At 48.4% G+C, this 20464-nt stretch overlaps 1 protein-coding gene across 5 annotated transcripts in view; it reads left to right on the forward strand.

Annotated features, from left to right (window-relative positions):
• Positions 1-17213, forward strand: part of BCORL1 (BCL6 corepressor-like 1) — a 63158-nt gene extending 45945 nt beyond the window's left edge. For all 5 annotated transcript variants that reach the window (XM_006769861.2, XM_006769860.2, XM_006769864.2 and 2 more), the window contains 5 exons: positions 2141-2307; positions 3532-3677; positions 11413-11490; positions 13366-13519; positions 16793-17213. In XM_006769861.2, coding sequence (XP_006769924.1) covers positions 2141-2307; positions 3532-3677; positions 11413-11490; positions 13366-13519; positions 16793-17072 — 825 coding nt within the window. In that variant the 3' untranslated portion in view covers positions 17073-17213. The remainder of the gene's footprint in view (positions 1-2140; positions 2308-3531; positions 3678-11412; positions 11491-13365; positions 13520-16792) is intronic.
• Positions 17214-20464: the final 3251 nt, after the last annotated feature.

Here is a 20464-nt window from a genome sequence, read left to right on the forward strand (position 1 = left end):
AGAGGGAGAGAAAGATAGAAAGATCAATCATGAGAGAGAATCATTGATTGGCTGCCTTCTGCATGCCCCCTACTGGGGACTGAGCTTGCAACCCAGGCATAAACCCTGACTGGGAATCGAACCATGACCTCCTGGTTCATAGGTTGATGTTCAATCACTGAGCTACACAGGCCGGGCTGTAACCAACTCATTTAATGGCTATCGCACTCCCAGTGTCTCACTGGTAAGCTATGATCTTTCTTGAGCACCTAGTGTAGGGGCCTGGAGAACTGCCAAGGGAGATCTAAAGAGAAAACGATAAGCAACCCCTGCCCTCAAGATGAATTTTCTTTAACCTGGGGCCAAACCGCAAACAGGAAACTGCAGGAAAACTAACCAGGACAGGGCCAGAGCGGTAGGGCAGCCTGTCACAGGTGGGAGAGAGGGGTAGTCTGAGGCCCGGGGAAGAGGCGAACATCTGCAGTGGTTAGGAGAGTCAGGGGCCTCTTGCTCCCTGGGGCACAAGCAGGAGGCAGCACCCCTGAGGCAGCATCCCCAATGCAGGCACACGTGCTCATGTGCACACTTGTTCACTCACTCTACCGGCCATCCTGTGAGCTAGCTGTCAATCAGTATGGCTGAGCAGGCCATTTTCACCAGGGCCTGGGAAGGTTGATATGGGCCCCTGGTAGGTGCTGTGGTCTCTTCCCTCAGAAGAAGGCTTGCCTCTCCCTTCCCCTCAGCTTATTCACCAGCTTTATCCCAGACTAGTTAAGGTGCTTCTGGGCCTGGAATTCTGCTTCTGATCCTGTCATCTCAGCCCAGGGAAGCTAATAATTACTACCTGGACAAATGACCACACTGGATTATACTCAGGACAGTCTTTTTTGTCGTTTTTGTTAATCCTTACTGGAGGATATTTTCCCCATTGATTTTTAGAGAGAGTGGAAGGGAGGGGGAGACACAGAGAGAAAAACATCAATGTGAGAGAGACACATTGGTTGGTTGTCCCCCGACTGGTGCCAGGGAACAAGCCTGCAACTGAGGTATGTGCTCTTGGCCGGAATCAAACCTGGGACCCTTCAGTCTGCAGGCTGACACTCTATCCACTGAGCCAAACTGACTAGGGCAAGGAACAGTCTTGATTAGGGGAGGGCTGAGATAAGCATCCAGGTATAGTACTTAAAATGATGAAAACCAGCACCCACGGGTAGTACTTAAACCAATTCTTTCTTCCTTGCTCTCAAATTACCAGCAGAGGCTATGCTTGTCACCACATGTCCCATTGCCTTTGCAAAGCACCAGACTAGGGAACCAGTGCTCAGGGAGTCGAGGCCTGAGGGTATGGGCTCTGGGTGGGTAGGTGAGCCTCTCTGAGGCTCTCACCACAACAACCCACACCCAGATGAGTGTTGTTGTTCATGAGAAATGCCTCCCCATTGGTGAGGAAACAGTCCAGAGCTGAGGCCCTGGTGATGGCCGCTCAGGGCTGACTTTGTTGTTGTTGTTTTTTTCTTTTTCTGTTAATCCTTACCTGAGGATATTTTTCTATTGACTTTTATAGAGAGTGGAAGGGATGGGGAGAGACAGAGAGAAACATCAATGTGAGAGAGACACATCTATTAGTTGCCTCCTGCACATGCCCCAACCAGGGCTGGGAATCGAGCCTGCAACAGAGGTACCTGCCCTTGATCAGAATCGAACCCAGGACCCTTCAGTCCATGGGCTGACACTCTATCTACTAAGCCAAACTGGCTAGGGCAGGACTAACTTTTTAAAAAATATATATATGTTATTGACTTTTTACAGAGAGGAAGGGAGAGGGGATAGAGAGTTAGAAACATCAGTGAGAGAGAAACATTGATCAGCTGCCTCCTGCACACCTCCTGCTGGGGATATGCCCGCAACCAAGGTACATGCCCTTGACCGGAATCGAACCTGGGACCCTTGCATCTGCAGGCCGATGCTCTATCCACTGAGCCAGACCAGTTAGGGCAGGGCTAACTTTCTTGACAAAAGATTTTGAGACTTGCCTGTTGGTCCCCAGAATAAAGGGCAGGCTCTGAGACTCTCCCAGACATTTGGAGAGCTTTGAACCTAACTGAGGTGGTTTCAAGAATTAGGCCACTTTTTGCTCATGGAGCTATCCTTGTCCCCACAGGACGTTGTTCTCTACTGCCTCCAGAAAGACAGTGAGGATGTGAATCACCGCGACAACGCCGGCTACACAGCCCTGCATGAGGCCTGCTCCCGGGGCTGGACCGAAATTCTGAACATCCTGCTGGAACATGGGGCCAATGTGAACTGCAGTGCACAGGATGGCACCAGGCACGCTCCCCCCCCACCCCTCTCTGCCACTCCCACCCTCCCCCAGCTCAGCTCCAGTCTAGACCTTTGCAGCATGACAGGCTGCCAGGCTGCGAGTTGCACAGAGGCCTTGTCAGGAGGGGTTTTAGGAAGAGATCTGCAGACTGCAGTGGGGACCAGATTAGGGCAGGGATGGATGTGTTCCCAGCTGGCCAGTCCACAACATTTACCAGGGGGAGACTGAGGTTGTCTAGGGATCACCCCATCAGATGCATCTTTGCCAGGAAGACTGCTCAGGCTTTCCTCAAACCATCCTCGTGCTGCACCTGTCTCGGGCAGAGTCTCAGGCTTCAGGCACTAGGGTAACATACAGATTTAATTTTTTTTTAATGGCTACACTTTATTTATTTATCCTCACCTGAGAATATTTTTTCCATTGATTTTTAGAGAGAGTGGAAGGGAGGGGGAGATACACAGACACACATATCGATGTGAGAGAGACACATTGATTGGTTGCCTCCCACATGAACCAAGGCCAGGGATCGAACCTACAACCCAGGTACATGCCATTGACCAGAGTCATGCCAGGGACCCTTTAGTCTGCAGGCTAAAGGGTCCCTGAGCTAAATCAGTTAGGACCCTCTGTCCACTGAGCTAAATCAGTTAGGGCCTGATTTGATTCTTGATTGATCTCTATACCCTTTTTAAGAAGACACATGCTGTGTCTTATAGAAATTGCACCCATTCTCGTCTGCTCTATCAGAGAGCTTACTTCCTGGCAAAATTGAAACATGAGCCACATACCAAGTGGGGGGACTTGGGTCAAAGGACTCTGGCTCTGTTTGGCCACCACGTGTAGAGCTGTTCTGCTCATCCCTGCTCATGGGAAGTCATCGGGTCCTTCTGTTCATAACTCCAAGCATCTGCTTTAAGTTTATCCTCAGTCGGGGTCCATTCTCTCCAACCCCAGTAGTACCAGTGGAGCTTCGTTGTGCCATAGAGACAGTCTCAATATGTGGGGGAACATAAGAGAGAGAAATGGAAGGGAGGAGAAGAGCACAGGGAGAGAGGAGGTGGGGAGATGCAGTGGGGGGTGCAGGCCAGAGATGGTTCCTCTCCTCTAAGTCTTACCCACATTGTACTGGGGTCATCTCATTTTACTTCTCCCTGACAAGGCAGCCTGAGGTCTAGACACCCAGGTTACCACTTGGGCCCTATTGTCCTCACCCTGTATCACCTCCACAGGCCAGTTCATGACGCAGTAGTCAACGACAACCTGGAGACCATGTGGCTCTTGCTGTCCTATGGGGCCGACCCCACACTGGCCACCTACTCGGGGCAGACAGCCATGAAGCTGGCCAGCAGCGATACCATGAAGCGCTTTCTCAGCGGTAAGCACAGCCCAGACTTGAAGCCAGCATCCTTGAGACTGGCTTTTGAGTCCTGAATTCCTGAGGAGAGAGTCTATCTCCCTCCATCTCAAACAGCTCCCTTGAGAGGCGTCAGCCCTTTTCACAGGCTTTCTTTCAAGCGTCTCAGAAATCTCTATATACTTTAAAAAGCCCAAAGGCCCACTTCCTCTTGTCCTTGTGCTGTGAGTGTCCACATTGAATGCATCCTCTTCAAGACCCTGCTAGCCTGCGGGGACCCATTTCCTAGCGAGGCATGTAGGGCAGGCCTCCCTATGGGACAGCAGCCCCACTAACAGATTTAATTGGGGGAAAAATGTATTGACCTCTGCTTTGAATGGGATATCAGTTGCAAAGAAGTGACACAGTGTTTTGTTTTCTGTTTTTGCATTTTCTCCTGTTGGTGATCAGAGTAGAACCCTTGGGACCCCTCCTGGCACTTTATTTCTCACAGCCCTTGCCTGTGGTAACTGAGTTGTTCCCTCTGCATACCCCCCCGCCTTCCTTTCTCATCCTCACCTAACCCCTGTGAAAAAGTGTCTGGTGTTCAGGCCTATGGCAAGGGCCACAAGCCAACATGCGTTCGCTTTCTCATGAGCAGATGGCAGCTGTTTGTCTGCAGTTAGATAGCTATAGTGAGTTGGGCAGCGGGAGGAAGATAAGGAGGGAAGTCTAGCTCGGGCATGCTCAGTGGGAATCTTGACCTTTGAAGGAAGAAACCCTGCCTCCTCAATAACATCGCAGCTTGGCCCTCCCTCTAGCAGTTACTTCTTCAGACTGCCTGAGTGACAGACAGACGGAGCTGTATCACTCACCCTCCTTGGAGGTGTTGATGTTTGTGGTAGAACCCCTCTGGGATTGGAAGCCCACAGGACCAAGGGTTTGCTCAAGGTCACTTCCTGGTTAGTCTCCCCACCTCTCCCTGCCCCCACACCACACATGCCCCAGAGAGGCAGTTCTGGGCTCCCAACCAGGGGCTCATTTGTTTATTGAACAAAGGTTAACTAGGTAGCTGATGATAGAGGAACCAGAACTGAAGATCTTCATGAAAGGAAGACTAGATGGGAAGTGCCACCTAGATGCTAATAAAAGCTGAAGGGGAATGGTGGAATGCCACTGAGGGAGGCCTTGGCTTCTGCTCAGGCAGCCTCCATTCTGTCCCCAGTCAAGTCAGCTAAACCCAGCAGTTGCTGATCACCTAGTACAGGCCTCAGGCCTCACAGCCAGACCCAGCCTCTCCCTGGCTCAGGGAAGGACTGTCTTTTCCTTTCCCCCAGCTCTGGCATCCTAGGCCCCTATCATCAAGGGGCAGAGCCACTTTGTGATGCCCATTCAGTCATTTGTCCTGGGACAATGATGACTCCTATTCCCTTGGCTGAACCATTCCCAGAGTGCAGGACTTGAGGCAAGCACTCTTGTGGCCTCCTCCCACATACCATACATGTACTCTCTTATATGCACACATGTGGAGGTGTCTGCACACCACTCGATTCCCAGGAAAAGCTGGCACAGGTGACCATCCAGAGTATCTCAACTTGATAAATGCACTGCATGAAGCTCTATCTCAAATCAACAGCTCTAATCCAGGGCCCCTGTGGTCTAGAGACTGTCCTCCTGAGCTCCTGAGGGTCTTGGGGCCTTCTGGGTCCACATAAAGCTATCTCTGACCACCTGAGTTAGCAGACGAACTCTTAAAAAAAATAAATTTATTTATTTATTTATTTTTCAGAGAAGAAGGGAGAGGCGGAGAGAGAAACATCAATGATGAGAGGGAATGATGATCAGCTGCCTCCTGCACGCCCCCCACCGGGGATCGAGCCTGCAACCTGGGCATGTACCCTGACCGGGAATCAAACTGTGACCTCCTGATTCATAGGTCGACGCTCAACCACTGAACCACACCAGCAGGGCAGCAGACGAACTCTTTACTTCTCTGACCCCTTCTCCAAAATCCCAACAGAGTTTGAATGTCGAAACCATTTTAAGTAGTTAAGAAATTAGAAATAAATACGTTTCTCTCTCTTCTTCTCATTTCTATGAGAAATAGGTAGCCTTTTGATGCCTCCTTAAACTGACTCGAGTGCCAATCCCTGTTGCAGAAGCAAGAGAAGACTTTTCTTAATTCCTGCACTTTCTAGCTTGTCCAGGCCGAGCACCTTTATTCAAATCTTGACATTGTTTCTCAACATTACGGGGTGGAGCTGTAGCTTCATAATGGGGTCCAGGAGCTGAAAGGAATGTTAAAACTGAACCACATCTTTTCCATGCAAATGGAAAAGTGGCATTAAAGGGAGATCTCTGTCTGGCTATTGGGGAAAGTGTGAACAAGCCTGGAGGCCAGGACCTTAGCCCGCCACCCCAGGAAGGCAGGCACTGAGAGTCAGTGGGCTTCCAGGAGGGGGGCCTTGGGTCCAAAGGCTGTTTGGGAGAATGTGAGGGCAATATGCAAGGTCTTTTTTAAAAAATCCAGGTACAGTTCACCTAACAACTGTTTCGCACTTAATATATTTACAATGTCGTGCAACCATCATCAGGTGTTTTTTTGGTTCCTTAAAGTGAGTATTTCTCTTTTTCTGTCCTCATATCCCTTTTTCTCAGAGCTCAAGAAGCCACTGGGTAGAGTGGCACAGTGGCTCTAGGAAGCACCATGAGGCTGGAGGTTGGAGAGGCAGTTCCCTCCATTCCCCCACCTCCCTGTCCCTACACCTGGATGCATTTGGGTGGACTTCTGGATTTTTCTTTTACCCTTCCTATCTGGCTGAAGTATTTTAAAAGCTTTTTGCTTTTCATCTCCAAGCATTTGCCTGATCAGACTCTCCATAGGTTGTCTTCTACCTCCCCTAGTGGGGATCCCACTGGGCAGAAAATGAAGGAGAATCCCCATAGGGTGCAAAGGGCTCGCAGCCGGAAAGGTGAGCGAGAGCATCAGGGTTGCGCCTTATGTAGAGCTTCCCTCACTTTGTGCAAGGCCCTTGTTCAGGAGGAGTCTGGGAATCAGATCCTCTTTTAAATACGCAAAGGAATATTACTATTTACGGGTATCTGTAGTGAATCCTTTTGTAAAGCAGGTTGGTATTCATCTGGGTTATAAATTCATCTGGATCTCCTGCATTGGGTTGGCTTAAAATGAGGCCCATTTCTCCCGAGCTCGTGAAGGATGTAGTGGCATTCCTTCATGCGTTTATTCATCCATGCATTTAGTGATCGCCTGTTAGTTTTCAGGTACAGTGCTGGGTACTAGAGGTCAGATAGTGAGCCCTTTCTCTTACATCCTGGGGCTTGGAGCACCAAGCCATCCAACCTCCCTCCAAAGGCCTTTGGAAGACCTCCTCCTCGGGTCAAATGACAGGCAGGCATGTGACTGATTTACCTTTGACCCTTTGAAGGGAAGAATAATATCCAAGCTAGCCAAGGGAAAACAGGTTCATTTTTCCTCCTTTGTTGGAAAGAATGTGGGAGCTTGGGGCGTTGTTGCCGTTTGGTTTGGGGCATTGGAGGAAGTATCGGGACTGCTTTTCCTTCCACTGATGAAAGGGTTAGCAATTTACCACTTGAGGTCACTGAATCACAGGTTTTTGTTTTTCCTGCCAAAGATCTCTGCTGTATGACCCCATGTTGAAGACCGCTTGTTTTTTGTTTTTCTCCCCTTTCATGTCCCTCAGCTGGCAACTTGGTTGGAGGAGATGGGGAGTGGTCTGTTGGGACCCTGGAAAATAGAGAATCTCTGATTTCCATGGTGACCACTCACACTGAGTACTTAAAACAGTTTTTTTAAATCGAGGCAAAATTCACATAAAATTAACCTTCAAAAGTAAACAATTCAGTGACATGTAGTGCATTCACAATGTTGTACAGCCACTACCTCTATTTCGTTCCAAGACATTTTCATCACCCCCAAAATGAAACCCCGTGCCCCATTAACCAGTTGCTTTCATTTCCCTCTCTCCCCAGCCCCTGGCAACCACTCATCTACTTTCTGTCTCTATGGATTTGCTCATTCTGGACATTTCATATAAACAGAATCGTATAGTATGGGGCCTTTTGTGTCTGACTTCTTTCATGGAATAGCATGTTTTGAAGGCCCGCCTATGTGGTAGCATGTTTCAGTACCTCATTTGTTTTAAGTTGAATAATATCCCATTGTATGGATATACCACATTTTCTTTACCCATGCATCAGTTGACTCACATTTGGGTTGTGTTCACCTTTTGGCCATTGTGACTAGAGCTGCTGTAAATGTGCATGGTACAAGCATTTGTTTGGGTACCAGTTTTCAGCTTTTTTGTTATATACCTAGGAGGAGGATTGATGGACTGAGGCTATTTTTTTTAAAACTATGTTTTTATTTATTTTTTTTTGAGAGAGAGGATTATTTTGGTTAATCCTCAATTTTTTTAGGCAGGGAGAAGGAGAGAAATATAGAAATATCAACATCAATCAGCTGCCTCCTGCTTGCACCCCACTGGGGATGGAGCCCGCAACGCTGGCATGTGCACTGACCAGGAATCGAACCGTGACCTTCTGGTTCATAGGTCGACGCTCAACCACTGAGCCATGTCAGCCGGGCTGGACTGAGGGTTATTTTTCAGGAAAGAATAAGAGTAAAGGACTGAAAGTTATGGGAGGGGGAAAGGAAAAGGAAAGTCAGTCTCCATCCTGATTGTATGTGAAGACCTGTGAGGAAATGTGACTTGAAGCTGCACCATCGAGCAAGCCTTGTAGTTTCTTCTTGTGTTCCACTCATGGGCCTGTTCGGACTTTTGCATCTTTGCTCATGCCAGTTAACTTTGGCTATCTCAAAAAGGGAAATTCACCTGCAAATTACAAAGATTTGCTGTTAGGAGAACTAGAGGAATGTGCCGGGGGCTCTGAAGGCAGTTTCCAGAGAGGCGTCCTAGGAATGTAGTGACCTAGGGCTACTCTGATGGAGTCCTCGTGTGACCTCTTGGTGGAGACTGCAGTCATTTGAACGCATAGGTTTCCGCATGTTGGTTAAGCAAGCACATTACTTTATAGTCTGTGGTCTTGCCTTGTAATTTCTCCCTCCCTTATTTTGTTATTTTGGTTAATCCTCACCCGAGGATATTTTTCTATTGATTTTTTAGAGAGAGTGAAAGGGAGGGGGAGAGACAGAGAGAGAGAAATATCAATGTGAGAGAGACACATGGATTGGTTTCCTCCTGCACACACCTTGGCCAGGCTTGGGGATTGAGCCTGCAACTGAGCTACATGCCCTTGACTGGAATTGAACCTGGGATCATTCAGTCCACAGGTCGATGCTCTATCCACTGAGCCAAACTGGCTAGGGCTCCCTTCCTTTCTTTCCCATATATTATGTTCTTACTATATGTAGGCACCTGGGCTTGGGTATTAAGGAGACAGTGATGAACAAGACAGATGTGGTCCCTATCTTTATGATCTCATCCCTGGATCTCCTAGCACACCTAGCACAGGGCTAGGCACAGAATAGACACCTGCCTGACTGACCAATGCTTTAGGAAGAAACCACTGTCAACTCTAAAGTGACAGGGTACAGAAGAGCACATAAGCTGGCAGCCGTGACCTCAGAGTTTTTTCATAGAATGAACAAAAGATCTAATATACTTGACTAAAGGTTTTCCATTTTGGCTGCTCAGCCGTTACTTTGAAAGCTTCTCTCTGGCTGCCTTTTCCTACTAGAAGAAACCCTTCATCTCCTAGAACGCTGCTAAAAACGGATTCCTTTCACCAGGTCACAACAGCTAAGAGGTATTTTTGCTGATAGGATGTGTGAAGATAAAGGTATGTTGGCGTGGATAGGACCTACCATCAGGGGAAAATAGCTCTGCTCCTTTAAGAGTGGCTGCCTGCTCACTTCCTCCTGGGATTTCATTTTCAGGGGGCACTCTCACCTCATCTGTGCCCTGTGGACTCTCCCGTCCTGTTGCCCATGTGTCCCTTAAGGGCTGGTGGCAACCATACACAGCTAAGTCAGCTTGCCAATTGCACGAGGTGGCATATTGGTAACCGCAGGGCCATGTGCCCACAGATGACACAGTTGAATTTGTTGTTAAAGACCTGCTTTTTGTCCACGTGGGACTGAAAATTGAAACAGTTCCACTAGATGAAGCGTAGCTAGGAAACAAGGAGGCTAAGTGGTGACCTGATGTCTGTCCTCAGGTCAAGCAAGCAAAAGGTGGTTACAATTTTTTTGTGGTAAAGTGCTTATAACACAATTTATTATTCTAAGAATTTTAAAGTGTACAATTGAGTGGTATTAAGTATAGTCACAATGTTGTACAAACATTACCACTATCGAGTGTCAGAACTTCCTCATCACCCCCAAAGGAAACCCTGTACCCATTAGGCAGTCACTTCCTGTTCCCTCCCAATCACCAATCTGCTTCTGTATCTCTAAATGTGCCTGTTCTGGATATTTCATATACATGGAACCATATAATATATGGCCTTTTTATGTCCGGCTTATTTCACTTAATATGGTGTTTTCAAATTTCATCTAAATTGGAGCATGCATTAGCACTTCATTCCTCCCTATGGCTGAATAATATTCCATTGTATGGATATACCACATTTGCTTATCCCTTTATCAGCTGAATAACATTTGGGTTGTTTCCACTTTGGAGCTATTGTGAACAGAGCTGCTGTGAGCATTTGAGTGTTAGTTTTTGCTTGAACACCCATGTGAAAGGTTTTTGTGAGGATAAACTTGGCCATCTCCTAGATGTTTTTTGTTGTTGTTAATCCTCACCTGAGGATATTTTTCCATTTATTTTTAGAGAGTGGAAGGGAGGAAAAGAGACACAGAGAGAGAAACATCGATGTCAGAGAGACACATCAATTGGTTGCCTCCCACACGGGTCCCTGACCAGGGCTGGGGATCCAGCCTGCAACCGAGATACATGCCCTTTACCCCTTGACCAGAATGGAACCCGGAACCCTTCAGTCCACAGGCCGACAAACTGGTTAGGGCTCCTAGATGGTTTTCAAAGATGAAACAGGAATTGTGCTTCCTTATATTACTTTGAATTGGGGAGATCATGATTTGGCGATGTTTCTCTCTCATTGATGTTTCTAACTCTCTATCCCTCTCCCTTCCTCTCTGTAAAAAATCAATAAAATACATTTTAAAAAATGATTTGGATAAATAAACATTGTAACCAGCAGGGAATTAAAAGTCCTGGGATAGGTCTAGGACTCTGCTTGCAGTGTAATTGCCCTGCACCATTTAAAGCAGGGATCCCAGACCTAAATGCCTTCAGGCTGATCCTGTAAGAGAGCAGAGCAGGCTGGGTGGGGACTGTTGAATTGGACAATAGCACATGTCGCCTCTCCCTCCAGCCAACTGTTGACATGCAGGAATGTGGATTCAGTGTTGCCAGATCTTCTAATATTTTTTTCAAGAGAAGTTGGAAATCTGGATTTTTTTTAAGTGAAAGCTCTCAGTTTTAAAATGATGGATGTTAATTATTATTATTAATTTTTGTTTGTTTAAAACACTGGGCCAACCCCCAGGTGGTCAGTGGGCCAGATTTGGTTCCTGGCTGCTGGCTTGCAACCTGTCATTGACAGCCAGAAGCACATCACTCTCTCATCACTCCCAGCCCCTCTTGTGGTCCTCCCCTTCTCCCATGTTCCTAAGCCCATGTGTATGTACTTTGCTTCAGATTCTTTATCCAGCCTACCCTCCTTGTCTCACTGCCTTCCCTTCTTTTATCAGATCACCTTTCGGATCTTCAGGGCCGTGCAGAGGGTGATCCTGGTGTATCCTGGGACTTTTACAGCAGTTCCGTATTGGGTAAGCTTGCGGTGGGATTCTTCCCCCACCCCCACCCCTATCTATGGCTCAGAGATGTGGGATTTGCTTTGTATTTCACTAATTCTTCTTAAAGGCCGGAGTGACCCTGTGGAAATTGCCCTTCTTCCCCTGTTACTGTTAGTAGCTTATAGACCTTTTCAGCCCAAACTCTAGTGCTTGCCTCCCCCAGATTCAGAACCCATTGGCCTAAACTAGGAGATGCTGCTTATTTGGAAAAAGCTATCATTAGCCCTCTACCAACCCCACCCTGGGTATTTATTTTTAATTTGCTCTCTTCCACGGTCCCTTTCTCTTCCCTTGTTTTGTCCTAACCCAGCCAGAAGCACCACCCTTATGCACATTGTCACCTTTTGTGGTATCGCTCACACTCGAGAGAGACCCAGCCCCTCATCTGGCAGCTGCCACTCCCTCCCTCCCCTGGCCCCACAATGTGTACAGCAATGATGGCGAACCTTTTGAGCTTGGCGTGTCAGCATGTTTAAAACCCTAACTTAACTCTGGGTGCCGTGTCACATATAGAAATTGTTTGATATTTGCAACCATAGTAAAACAAAGACTTATATTTTTGGTATTTATTTTATATATTTAAATGCCATTTAACAAAGAAAAATCAACCCAAAAAATGAGTTTGCGTGTCACCTCTGACACGTGTGTCATAGGGTCGCCATCACTGGTGTACAGTTTCTGAGATAGCTACCATCTCCCCAGCCCTTAGCCTTCTGGCCCAAGTTTTCCTCTCTGAGAAGAGCAGCCAGTCTTTATCCGTGTCAGTTGCCTATCATTCACCGTCAGGCCAGGGGCTGCAGGCTGAGGGAAGCACCAACCTCTAAGCTTCAGGGGAGCTGGAGCAGGAGCAGGAGCAGGTGGGGACAGAGTGAAATATACCATACCCACACTCATCTGGGCAAGGGAGCTGGCCAAGCCCCCTCTGGGCTTTTGGAGATTCCAGCAGGCAGTTGGGGTGGTTTTGGAAAATGGGGGGTGGGGGGGAGAAGAACAGGTGTTTTTAACCTTGCCTTTGACCATGATGGTATCTTCAGGCTTTCATCTCCAGCAGTGGAGCAGCTCATCCTTCACATCACCTTGCTTTTTTCCAACTGAAAGGTGGAGTAGTATAATGAATCTCTGGCCTCAAAAGATTACTGTCTTCCAGAGCTCGAACTTTCATGTGCCGTGGGATTATTGAACCTTGGCCCTGGCCAGGGTTCTGTAGGCTTGCTGTTTTTCTTCTAATCACCCACCTTTATACCCCTTTGTCTTTTTGTTGTTGTTAATGCTCACCCGAGGAGGATATTTTTCAATTGATTTTTTAGAGAGACTAGAAGGGTGGTGGAGAGACAGAGAGAAACACTGATGTGAGAAACATTGACTGAATGCCTCCCGTACACACCGTGAGCGGGACTAGGCTGGGGATAGAGCCTGCAACCAAGATATGTGCCCTTGACCGGAATCAACCTGAGAACCTTCAGTCCTCAGGCCGATGCTCCAACCACTGAGCAAAACTGGCTTGGGCTGTCTTTTGGGGTTTTTTTAATCCTCACCTGAGGATATGTTTCCATTGATTTTTAGAGAAAGTGGAAGGGAGAGGGGGAGAGAGAGAAAAACACTGATGTGAGAGAGAAACATTGATTGGTTGCTTCCTGTTTGTGCCCCAGCTGGGGATCAAACCCGTTGTAATCCAGGCACCTGCCCTGACTAGGAATCGAACCCGAGACTTTTCTGTGCATGGGACGAAGCACCAACCAACCCAGCCACACCAACCAGGGCCATACCCCTTTGTGTTGTTGGAACATGTCTGTTCTTTGGTTTTGTGCATCTAGCTAAGTCCTAATTCCCTGTGTGCTCTCCTTACAGATGAAAAAGAAGGGTTTGCCTGTGACCTCCTACATAACCCCCCTGGGAGTTCTGATCAGGAAGGAGACGATGGCGAAAAGGATGATTTTATGTTTGAGCTCTCAGACAAGCCTCTTCTCCCTTGCTACAACCTCCAAGTGTCAGTGTCCCACGGGTAAGTGTCTGAGAGACCTATGGGGACTGAGCACCAGGATCCTGGCAACCCCTGGTCTGCCTTCCTTGGAGGGTGGAATTCTCCAGAAGGAAGCCGAGACCTGGAGACAAATGCTGCAACATGAGAAAGATAATATATGACTAAGGCCATCCTCACTTTCCAGCCCAGATTGGTTATGTTCACAACAGAGGCTGGGCTGTTAGCTCTACATACGCTGAGTGTATTTATTTCCCAAACCCCAAATCTAGCTTCACTCTCTGGAGGAGTTTTGTGCTGTTCCTGGGTGAAAGAGAGGATCTGGGAGATATTTGGACTGCTGAACTATTAGAATCTCTGGAACATTTTTGTGGTTTCTGGGGACAGCCAGACAGAATATTTGAAATCGAGAGTCTAGGAAAGGTCAGGACATATGGTTGCCATAGGTATGGGGCCCCTGGGGTCTGTAAGTAATCCCCAGGCTGCTTTCTCACAGACTTAATGCTGGGGAGAGGATGGCCATCAGTGCTGTCATCTCAGATTAACATGTATTTTATATCAGGGATCAGCCATTGTCGGAGGCTAGAATTTACCTGACACTTAACATTAAACTGAACCCAATTTAGTCTCTGTTTGATGACTTGGAAGGCTGTTGGGCAGCCTGCAGGGCCACGGTTCTTGTCAGGTTCGCCGTACGGCAGCGTGTGGCAGTGCTAGTTAGGGTGATGAAGGAAGAATTGTCCTTTTTTTCTTAGCCTTCACCAAGTATTTTCTCTCTGGTCTCTCCTTCACATATTTCAAACAGCTTTGCAAACACTTTCAAGGATACTTTTCCTTTGATATCTATTGTTAAAATATCAGATCTTTTTTTTTAAGTGAAAACCCACAATAGAGGGAGGAGTGGACAGTGGCTTAGGAATCCTTCAAGTGAGCTCCTCCATTGAGGACGCCAACCATTCCACCACAGTTTCTTTGCATCCCTTCCCCCATGGCCAGATAAGAATAAAAATAGCCTATATGATGACACTGTAGGGATCAAGTTTCAGGGGCTTTTGGTCCTTATTCTTCTGGGCATAAGCTGATCCCTGAGGGCGGGGCTGGGCCTCTGGGATATAGTATTGCACAGTTAATTAATTCCTCCAAAGTATTCAGCACCTCCTTCTTTGAAACAGGATCTTGGGCCCAGGCAGTAAAAGGACCAGGGCTGTGTGCTCTAGGTGTGGACAGAACACAAGCAACCTGGGCGGCACGCCACTGGCAAGCAGGGTGGCAGGGAGGTTTTTTGGTCAAGAGCTGGGTGTGGGTAACGCTGGTTTTCCTGATGTTCCATCTTCTAGTGCCTCTTCTGAATCTGCCCTGCCCCACAGCTGCAGCACGATGTGAAAATTTTGTTTTTCAAGAAGTAGGGGGGTGTGGAACAGTGACTTGCTGAGGCCTTGTGGGGTTCAGAGTGCCTTCTGCATCATCAAAACAAACCTGAATTCTGATCACTAGTGTCAGTGTTCTAGGGGGTTTGCCATTCTTCTTTTCTTAAATATATTTTTATTGATTCCAGAGAGGAAGGGAGAAGGAGAGAGAGAGATAAATATCAATGGTGAGAGATAATCATTGAGCAGCTGCCTCCTGCGTGTCTGCAACCCAGACATGTGCCCTAACTGGGAATCAAACCGTGACCTCCTGGTTCATAGGTCAATGCTCAACCACTGAGCCACACCAGCTGGGCAGGGTTTGCCATTCTTTGATGATCCAAGTGTATGGTATTTATAGTCCTTTTCTCTTAACTCAGAGCACTCCATTCCCTGATTGTGTAAGATGACAGTTTTCACTCATTTGGAAGAAATGTTGCATTTTAGGGCTAAGAATTGTGGGTCTTGGTAGAAGTTTTAGGCGCTGTGTAGAACCTTCAATTCCATAAACATGTCTTAAGCAGTTCCACCTTTCCGAAATGGGCTCCATTATAGATAGTATACTAGGGGTGTGAACCAAGTGCCAGAGACTGTGGAGGGTGGGACGAGCAAGCAGCTACATTGGCGGAAGGCTTAACAGGTAATATGGCATCTGAGCTAGGCCAGAGAGGAGAGGAAGATTGAGGGTGTGGCATGAGCAAAGGCACTGGGACACCCAGGTTCTAAAAGTTCAGAAAACAGGGCTAGTCCTTCCCCAAATGGATGGCACTTGGGTGGAGGATACTCTGTGTGTGTGTGTGTGTATGTGTGTGTGTGTGTGTGTGTGTGTGTATGTTGGGTGACGATTGGCCTAAAGAGGTTGAATGGGGTCATGATGCTTGGAAGGTCTTGCATAATGTCACGCCAAAGAATTTGAAGTTTGGTATGTGTTTTTTTGCTGAAGGCACTGGGGGTCCATTGAAAACTGTTTAGGGAATGAGTGAACAGGTCAGATTTCTTTTTAGAAAACTAATAGTAACAGAGGGTCCAGTGAGGGTTGGAGAGCAGAAAAGTGACTCTTGGCAGCAAGGAAACCAGCTAGGAGGCTGATGTAATATGTAATATAGTCCAGGCCAAAAGTGGCGAAGGCTGGACGTGGGACAGTTGAATGGCAAGAAGGGAAAGCCCTGGACGCAGGGACCACTGACATGGGGATGCAGCATCGCTTCTTGGTTTAGTCCACGCAAGCGGCTGGCTTATGACTGGCCTCTCCAGCACCCCTCTCAGCTGTCCCCAGGCTGCCACCCAGTCGGGTGTGCTCAGCAAAGGCAGACCGGCTGTAATGTGAGCTCCGGCCCTGCAGAAACGACGATGCTGCCGCTGGAGAAAAAACTTGTCTAATGCATTCCAGAGCCAAAGAGAAATGCCTTTTGGATTACCCGCAGTTTCGGCCTTTCTCCATGGCCCCCCTCTGCTGGGGAAGATCTTGGAGAAAAAGGAGGCAGGGGAAGCCAGAGTGCGAACAGGAAAGAGAACCAGTGGGGCTGCAAGGGTCAGTGGCAAGGAGAATTGGACCCCACAGATGGTCAATTCTGGGGCATGGTGCTGGTGAAGGCCTAGGGGAGCCTGCTAAGAGTTTTAGGTTCTGGAAGGCCCTTTCCCCCTGCTCCCAATTTTTTGGAAGAGGTCAGTCATGGGTGGAGTGCTCGCCATTTAACTGAAAAGCTGGGCCAGCCAGTGGAGCGGGTAGGAGCAAATGTTTGCCTCAGCTACACCCAAGGAGCCTCTGGTTTAGTGGGGGGTCGGGGGCATTGCCAGATGGGCAGCCTTCCTGAGCCTTCCAGAGTGTTCCCTGCACGCCCACCGCTTCCCCTCCACCCCCTTCCCTAACTCCCATCCTTGCCTTTTGCAGGCCCTGCAACTGGTTTCTCTTTACTGACGTCCTGAAGAGGCTGAAGCTTTCCTCCAGGATCTTCCAGGCCCGGTTCCCGCACTTTGAAATTATCACCTTGCCCAAGGCTGAGTTCTACAGGCAGGTGGCCTCCAGTCAGCTGCTGACCCCTGCCGAGAGGCCCGGAGCCATGGACGAGTGCCCCCCGGGCTCCTCGGAGACTGTGGAGCTGGTGCGGTATGAGCCCGAGATACTGCGGCTCCTGGGGTCCGAGGTGGAGTTCCACCCCTGGAACAGTTGATGGGGAAAACAGCTCCTCCCTTTTCTTCTTTCTCCTCCCAATTTCACCCTTCCCCACCATCCATGTTTTCCCCCCACCCAGCACCAGACCGCAGAATGAGGCAATAATCCGGACCAACAAGAAGCCGCCTTATCAACGCCAGCATTAGTGACTGGATTTTTTTTTTTTGAGGGGGGCGTTACAGTTAGTTCTCATCTCCCTGTCATCGTTATTGTTGTGTGGTTGATGATGGGGGTGGAATGTTAAACTCCACGTCTGAGGACAAGAGGTCCCGGGGGTGGTGGGAAGTGGCACCAGGGTCCCTTGGACTGGCCTCCTTGTATATGACTAAGACCAAACCTGGGCCCTGGGTGGCCGTGGCCTGTCTGGAGGAGAAAGGAGAAAAGCCTAAATCTCTGAGCGCCCCTTCCATTCCCCTGTGTTCTTCTGTCTTCCATAGTATTTATTTTATTAGTATTTAATTTGTATTTCATTGGTTTCTGATAAGTCTGTATCACTGTGATAATTTGAGACAACTTGTATTGAGGGACTTTCTTCACCTCCTTCTTTGTTTTTCTGTTGATAAGCTCTGGAGCTGCTCCCCCCTTTGTCCCTCCCTCTGACAAAGTTACTCCCAGGGTCTCCCCTACCACCACTGGGGAGGGGGTGGAGAGAGGTGGGAGCCATCCGCTTGTGACTAATGAAGGTGGCTGGTGCTGGCCCAGGGCTGGGGGTTTGGGGGTAAATCCTGAGGCTTTGGTGCTCCCCTACCCCCAGGTTTTTCTGTTTCATCGCCCCCTACCCTTTGCAGCAAGCAGCCCTGCTACCTTGACATTAGTGTTTACTGGGGAAGAGACAGCATCGTGGGAGAGAGGGGTTGATGAGAGTTGAGAGGGTCTGAAGGATGAGGTCACCTCCTCCTCGTGCTTTCTTCACTGCTCCCCTCAGAGTGCACAATATGGGTGTGTTCCTGCAGCTATGCCCCCTGCACCTCCAGCCGCCCACCCCTGTGTGCTCTTAACCTCTGTGGATACTGAGCCTCTCTGCTCCCAACCCTTTCCCCCCATCTCTCTCCATCACCAGACTCACAGGACCCCTTCCTCTCTCCCTTTCCTCCTCCCTCTGCCCCCTATTCTACTTTGGAATGTGCAGAGGGCTCTGGGGTTGACTGCCAGATGTGAAGTCTGGCCTCAGCTGTTTCCTAGGTGAGGGCAGAAAACTGGTCTCGGGCAGGTCCCGGGGCTGAGTGTGCGGCCTCCAGCACTTGGCGTGTTCAGGGAGAGAGAGGGATGAGCTTGGGCTGCTTCCCTGTCCCCACCCCACCCCCGTGTGGAATTGTCTTTCCCACTCTTGTTCTTATTTTTCTACCAATTGCTATTTTTCCGAACAATCCTTGTAGAGAGTATGTGCCATCCAAAGGCAGGAGGGCCTAGCTACGGCCAGCTCTGGTTGGAGATGGTACAGTTTTATTGTACAGGTGCTAAAACAACAACAACAAAAGAAGAAAATGGAAAAAAAAAGACAAAAAAAAAAGACAAAAAAAAAAAGCCAGTTTGAGGATGGGGACAATCTTCTCTGGAGACTCCTGACCCATTCAGGAGCATTGGTGGTTATTTTCTTTGTATTGTGTTTGTTCTTTGTTCCAAGGGGAGGGTCTCAGCCCCCTTCTGTAGGACTGCTCCCCACCCCCATCAAACTGCCCAGTTGGTTTTGAAGTTGTTCTCCCTTTTAAAACAAAACAACAACAAAAAAATATATATATATATATATATAAAGTTGAGGGGTTTTGGGTTTTAATTTTTTTGTTTTGTTGGGGTTCATGGTATTTTGTGGTTTATTTTGTTTGCCTTTACTTTTTTGCATTTGGGTGTATATTCTGGCTGCCCTTTATGTTTCATTTTAAGCAACTGGCTGTGGAGTCAAAAACACTTGCATACTGAAAAACCTGTGTCAGGGCTTCTGTCTCCTGTCTCTCTTTACTCTCTGTATTGGCTTTTCTGTGTTTGAAGAAGATGGGCATTGTGGGGAGGGCAGAGGGGAAATTCCTGATCCTGCTTTGCAGTTTTGGGTTCTTCAAGGTACAACTAAGGAGGGCAAGCTGGAGTGGCTAGTGAACATTTACGTCACTGGGGCTGGATCAGGAAAGGAAAGGAAAGGAAAGGAGAAAGGAAAAAGGAAAGGAAAAGGAAAAGGAAAGGGGGGGCAAGTCCTGGGGGACTGGCTGGTGGGGAGAATTGCTTACCTCTATTGGTTGAGTGTGTGTGTGTGTGTGTGTGTGTGTGTGTGTGTGCAGGCATGTGAGTGCATATGTATGTGTGTGCATGTACAGGCACGTTGGAGGGAGGAACCCTCTTTTAGGTGGCTGTGAGGAATGGTCTTCTCTCACTCAAGGAAATCACCTGCCTCCTGCCTCTCCTGCCCTGGACCACCCACATCGGCGTCTGACTGCAGGGTCTCACCACAGCCCTCACTATTGTGCCAGTGTCCTGGCTGCCCACCCACATAGTACAGACTTCCAAGGTTCTGGTTGCCTAAGATTCAGCTGTTATGGAGGCAAGATGCTCCACTTGCATGGATGCCCCGGGTTTTAGAACTTTTCTCCCCACTTCTGAAAAATAGTGGTGGAAGCTATGATTCCTTCTGACCACTGGCTCCAGAAAGTACTGTTTGAGGGGAAGGGGATGTTTGATAGGCCTACGATGGGGCCATTTCAAGCAGTATTCTTAGGGCCTCTCGTTGTGGTTTAGGTCTCTGGAGAGCCCTGTCAGTGTATAGGCCAGATCTGTATGTTTGGCCAACTGAAGTCCAGCCATCTCCAGGAAAGAAAAGTGAGCTGCTCTCTTTTCTCAAGCCTCAGAATCAGCCTCAACCAGAGGCTTTCTGACCAGATGGAGGATTATCATCCCCTTTGGTCCCCAGCATGAATCGTTCTCACTGGCCTCTGCTTCCCCATTTTCTGATCCTGAGACCCTTTAACATCTATATAATAAAAACATAATATGCTAATTAGAGGGATGTCCTTCTGGACATACTTCCAGACAAAGCCGCAGTGGGTGGGGCTGAGGCAGAGGTGGCAGAGGCCCCCCAGCCGTGGTGGGCAGGGCCATGGCCCTTGCACAAATTTCGTGCATCAGGCCTCTAGTCCTATCTAATAAAAGAGAAACCTGGTAATTAGCCGTACCTCCGCTACCCTTCCCATTGGCTAATCAGGGCGATATGCAAATTAACTGCCAGCCAGGATGGCGGCCAGCAGCCAGGCAGCTTGCTTGGAACATGAGGCTTGCTTGCTTCAGTGACGGAGGACTCCAACGTTCCCCGCCTGCCGCTGCTGGCCTCTGAGCTTGCAGTTTGAAACATTGTTACAAATATAGAAGCTAAACAAAACCCCAGAAACCTGCTTTCAGCCAGCTGGG

Source organism: Myotis davidii, unplaced genomic scaffold (genome assembly GCF_000327345.1).
Source record: "Myotis davidii unplaced genomic scaffold, ASM32734v1 scaffold900, whole genome shotgun sequence".
NCBI lineage: Eukaryota > Metazoa > Chordata > Mammalia > Chiroptera > Vespertilionidae > Myotis > Myotis davidii.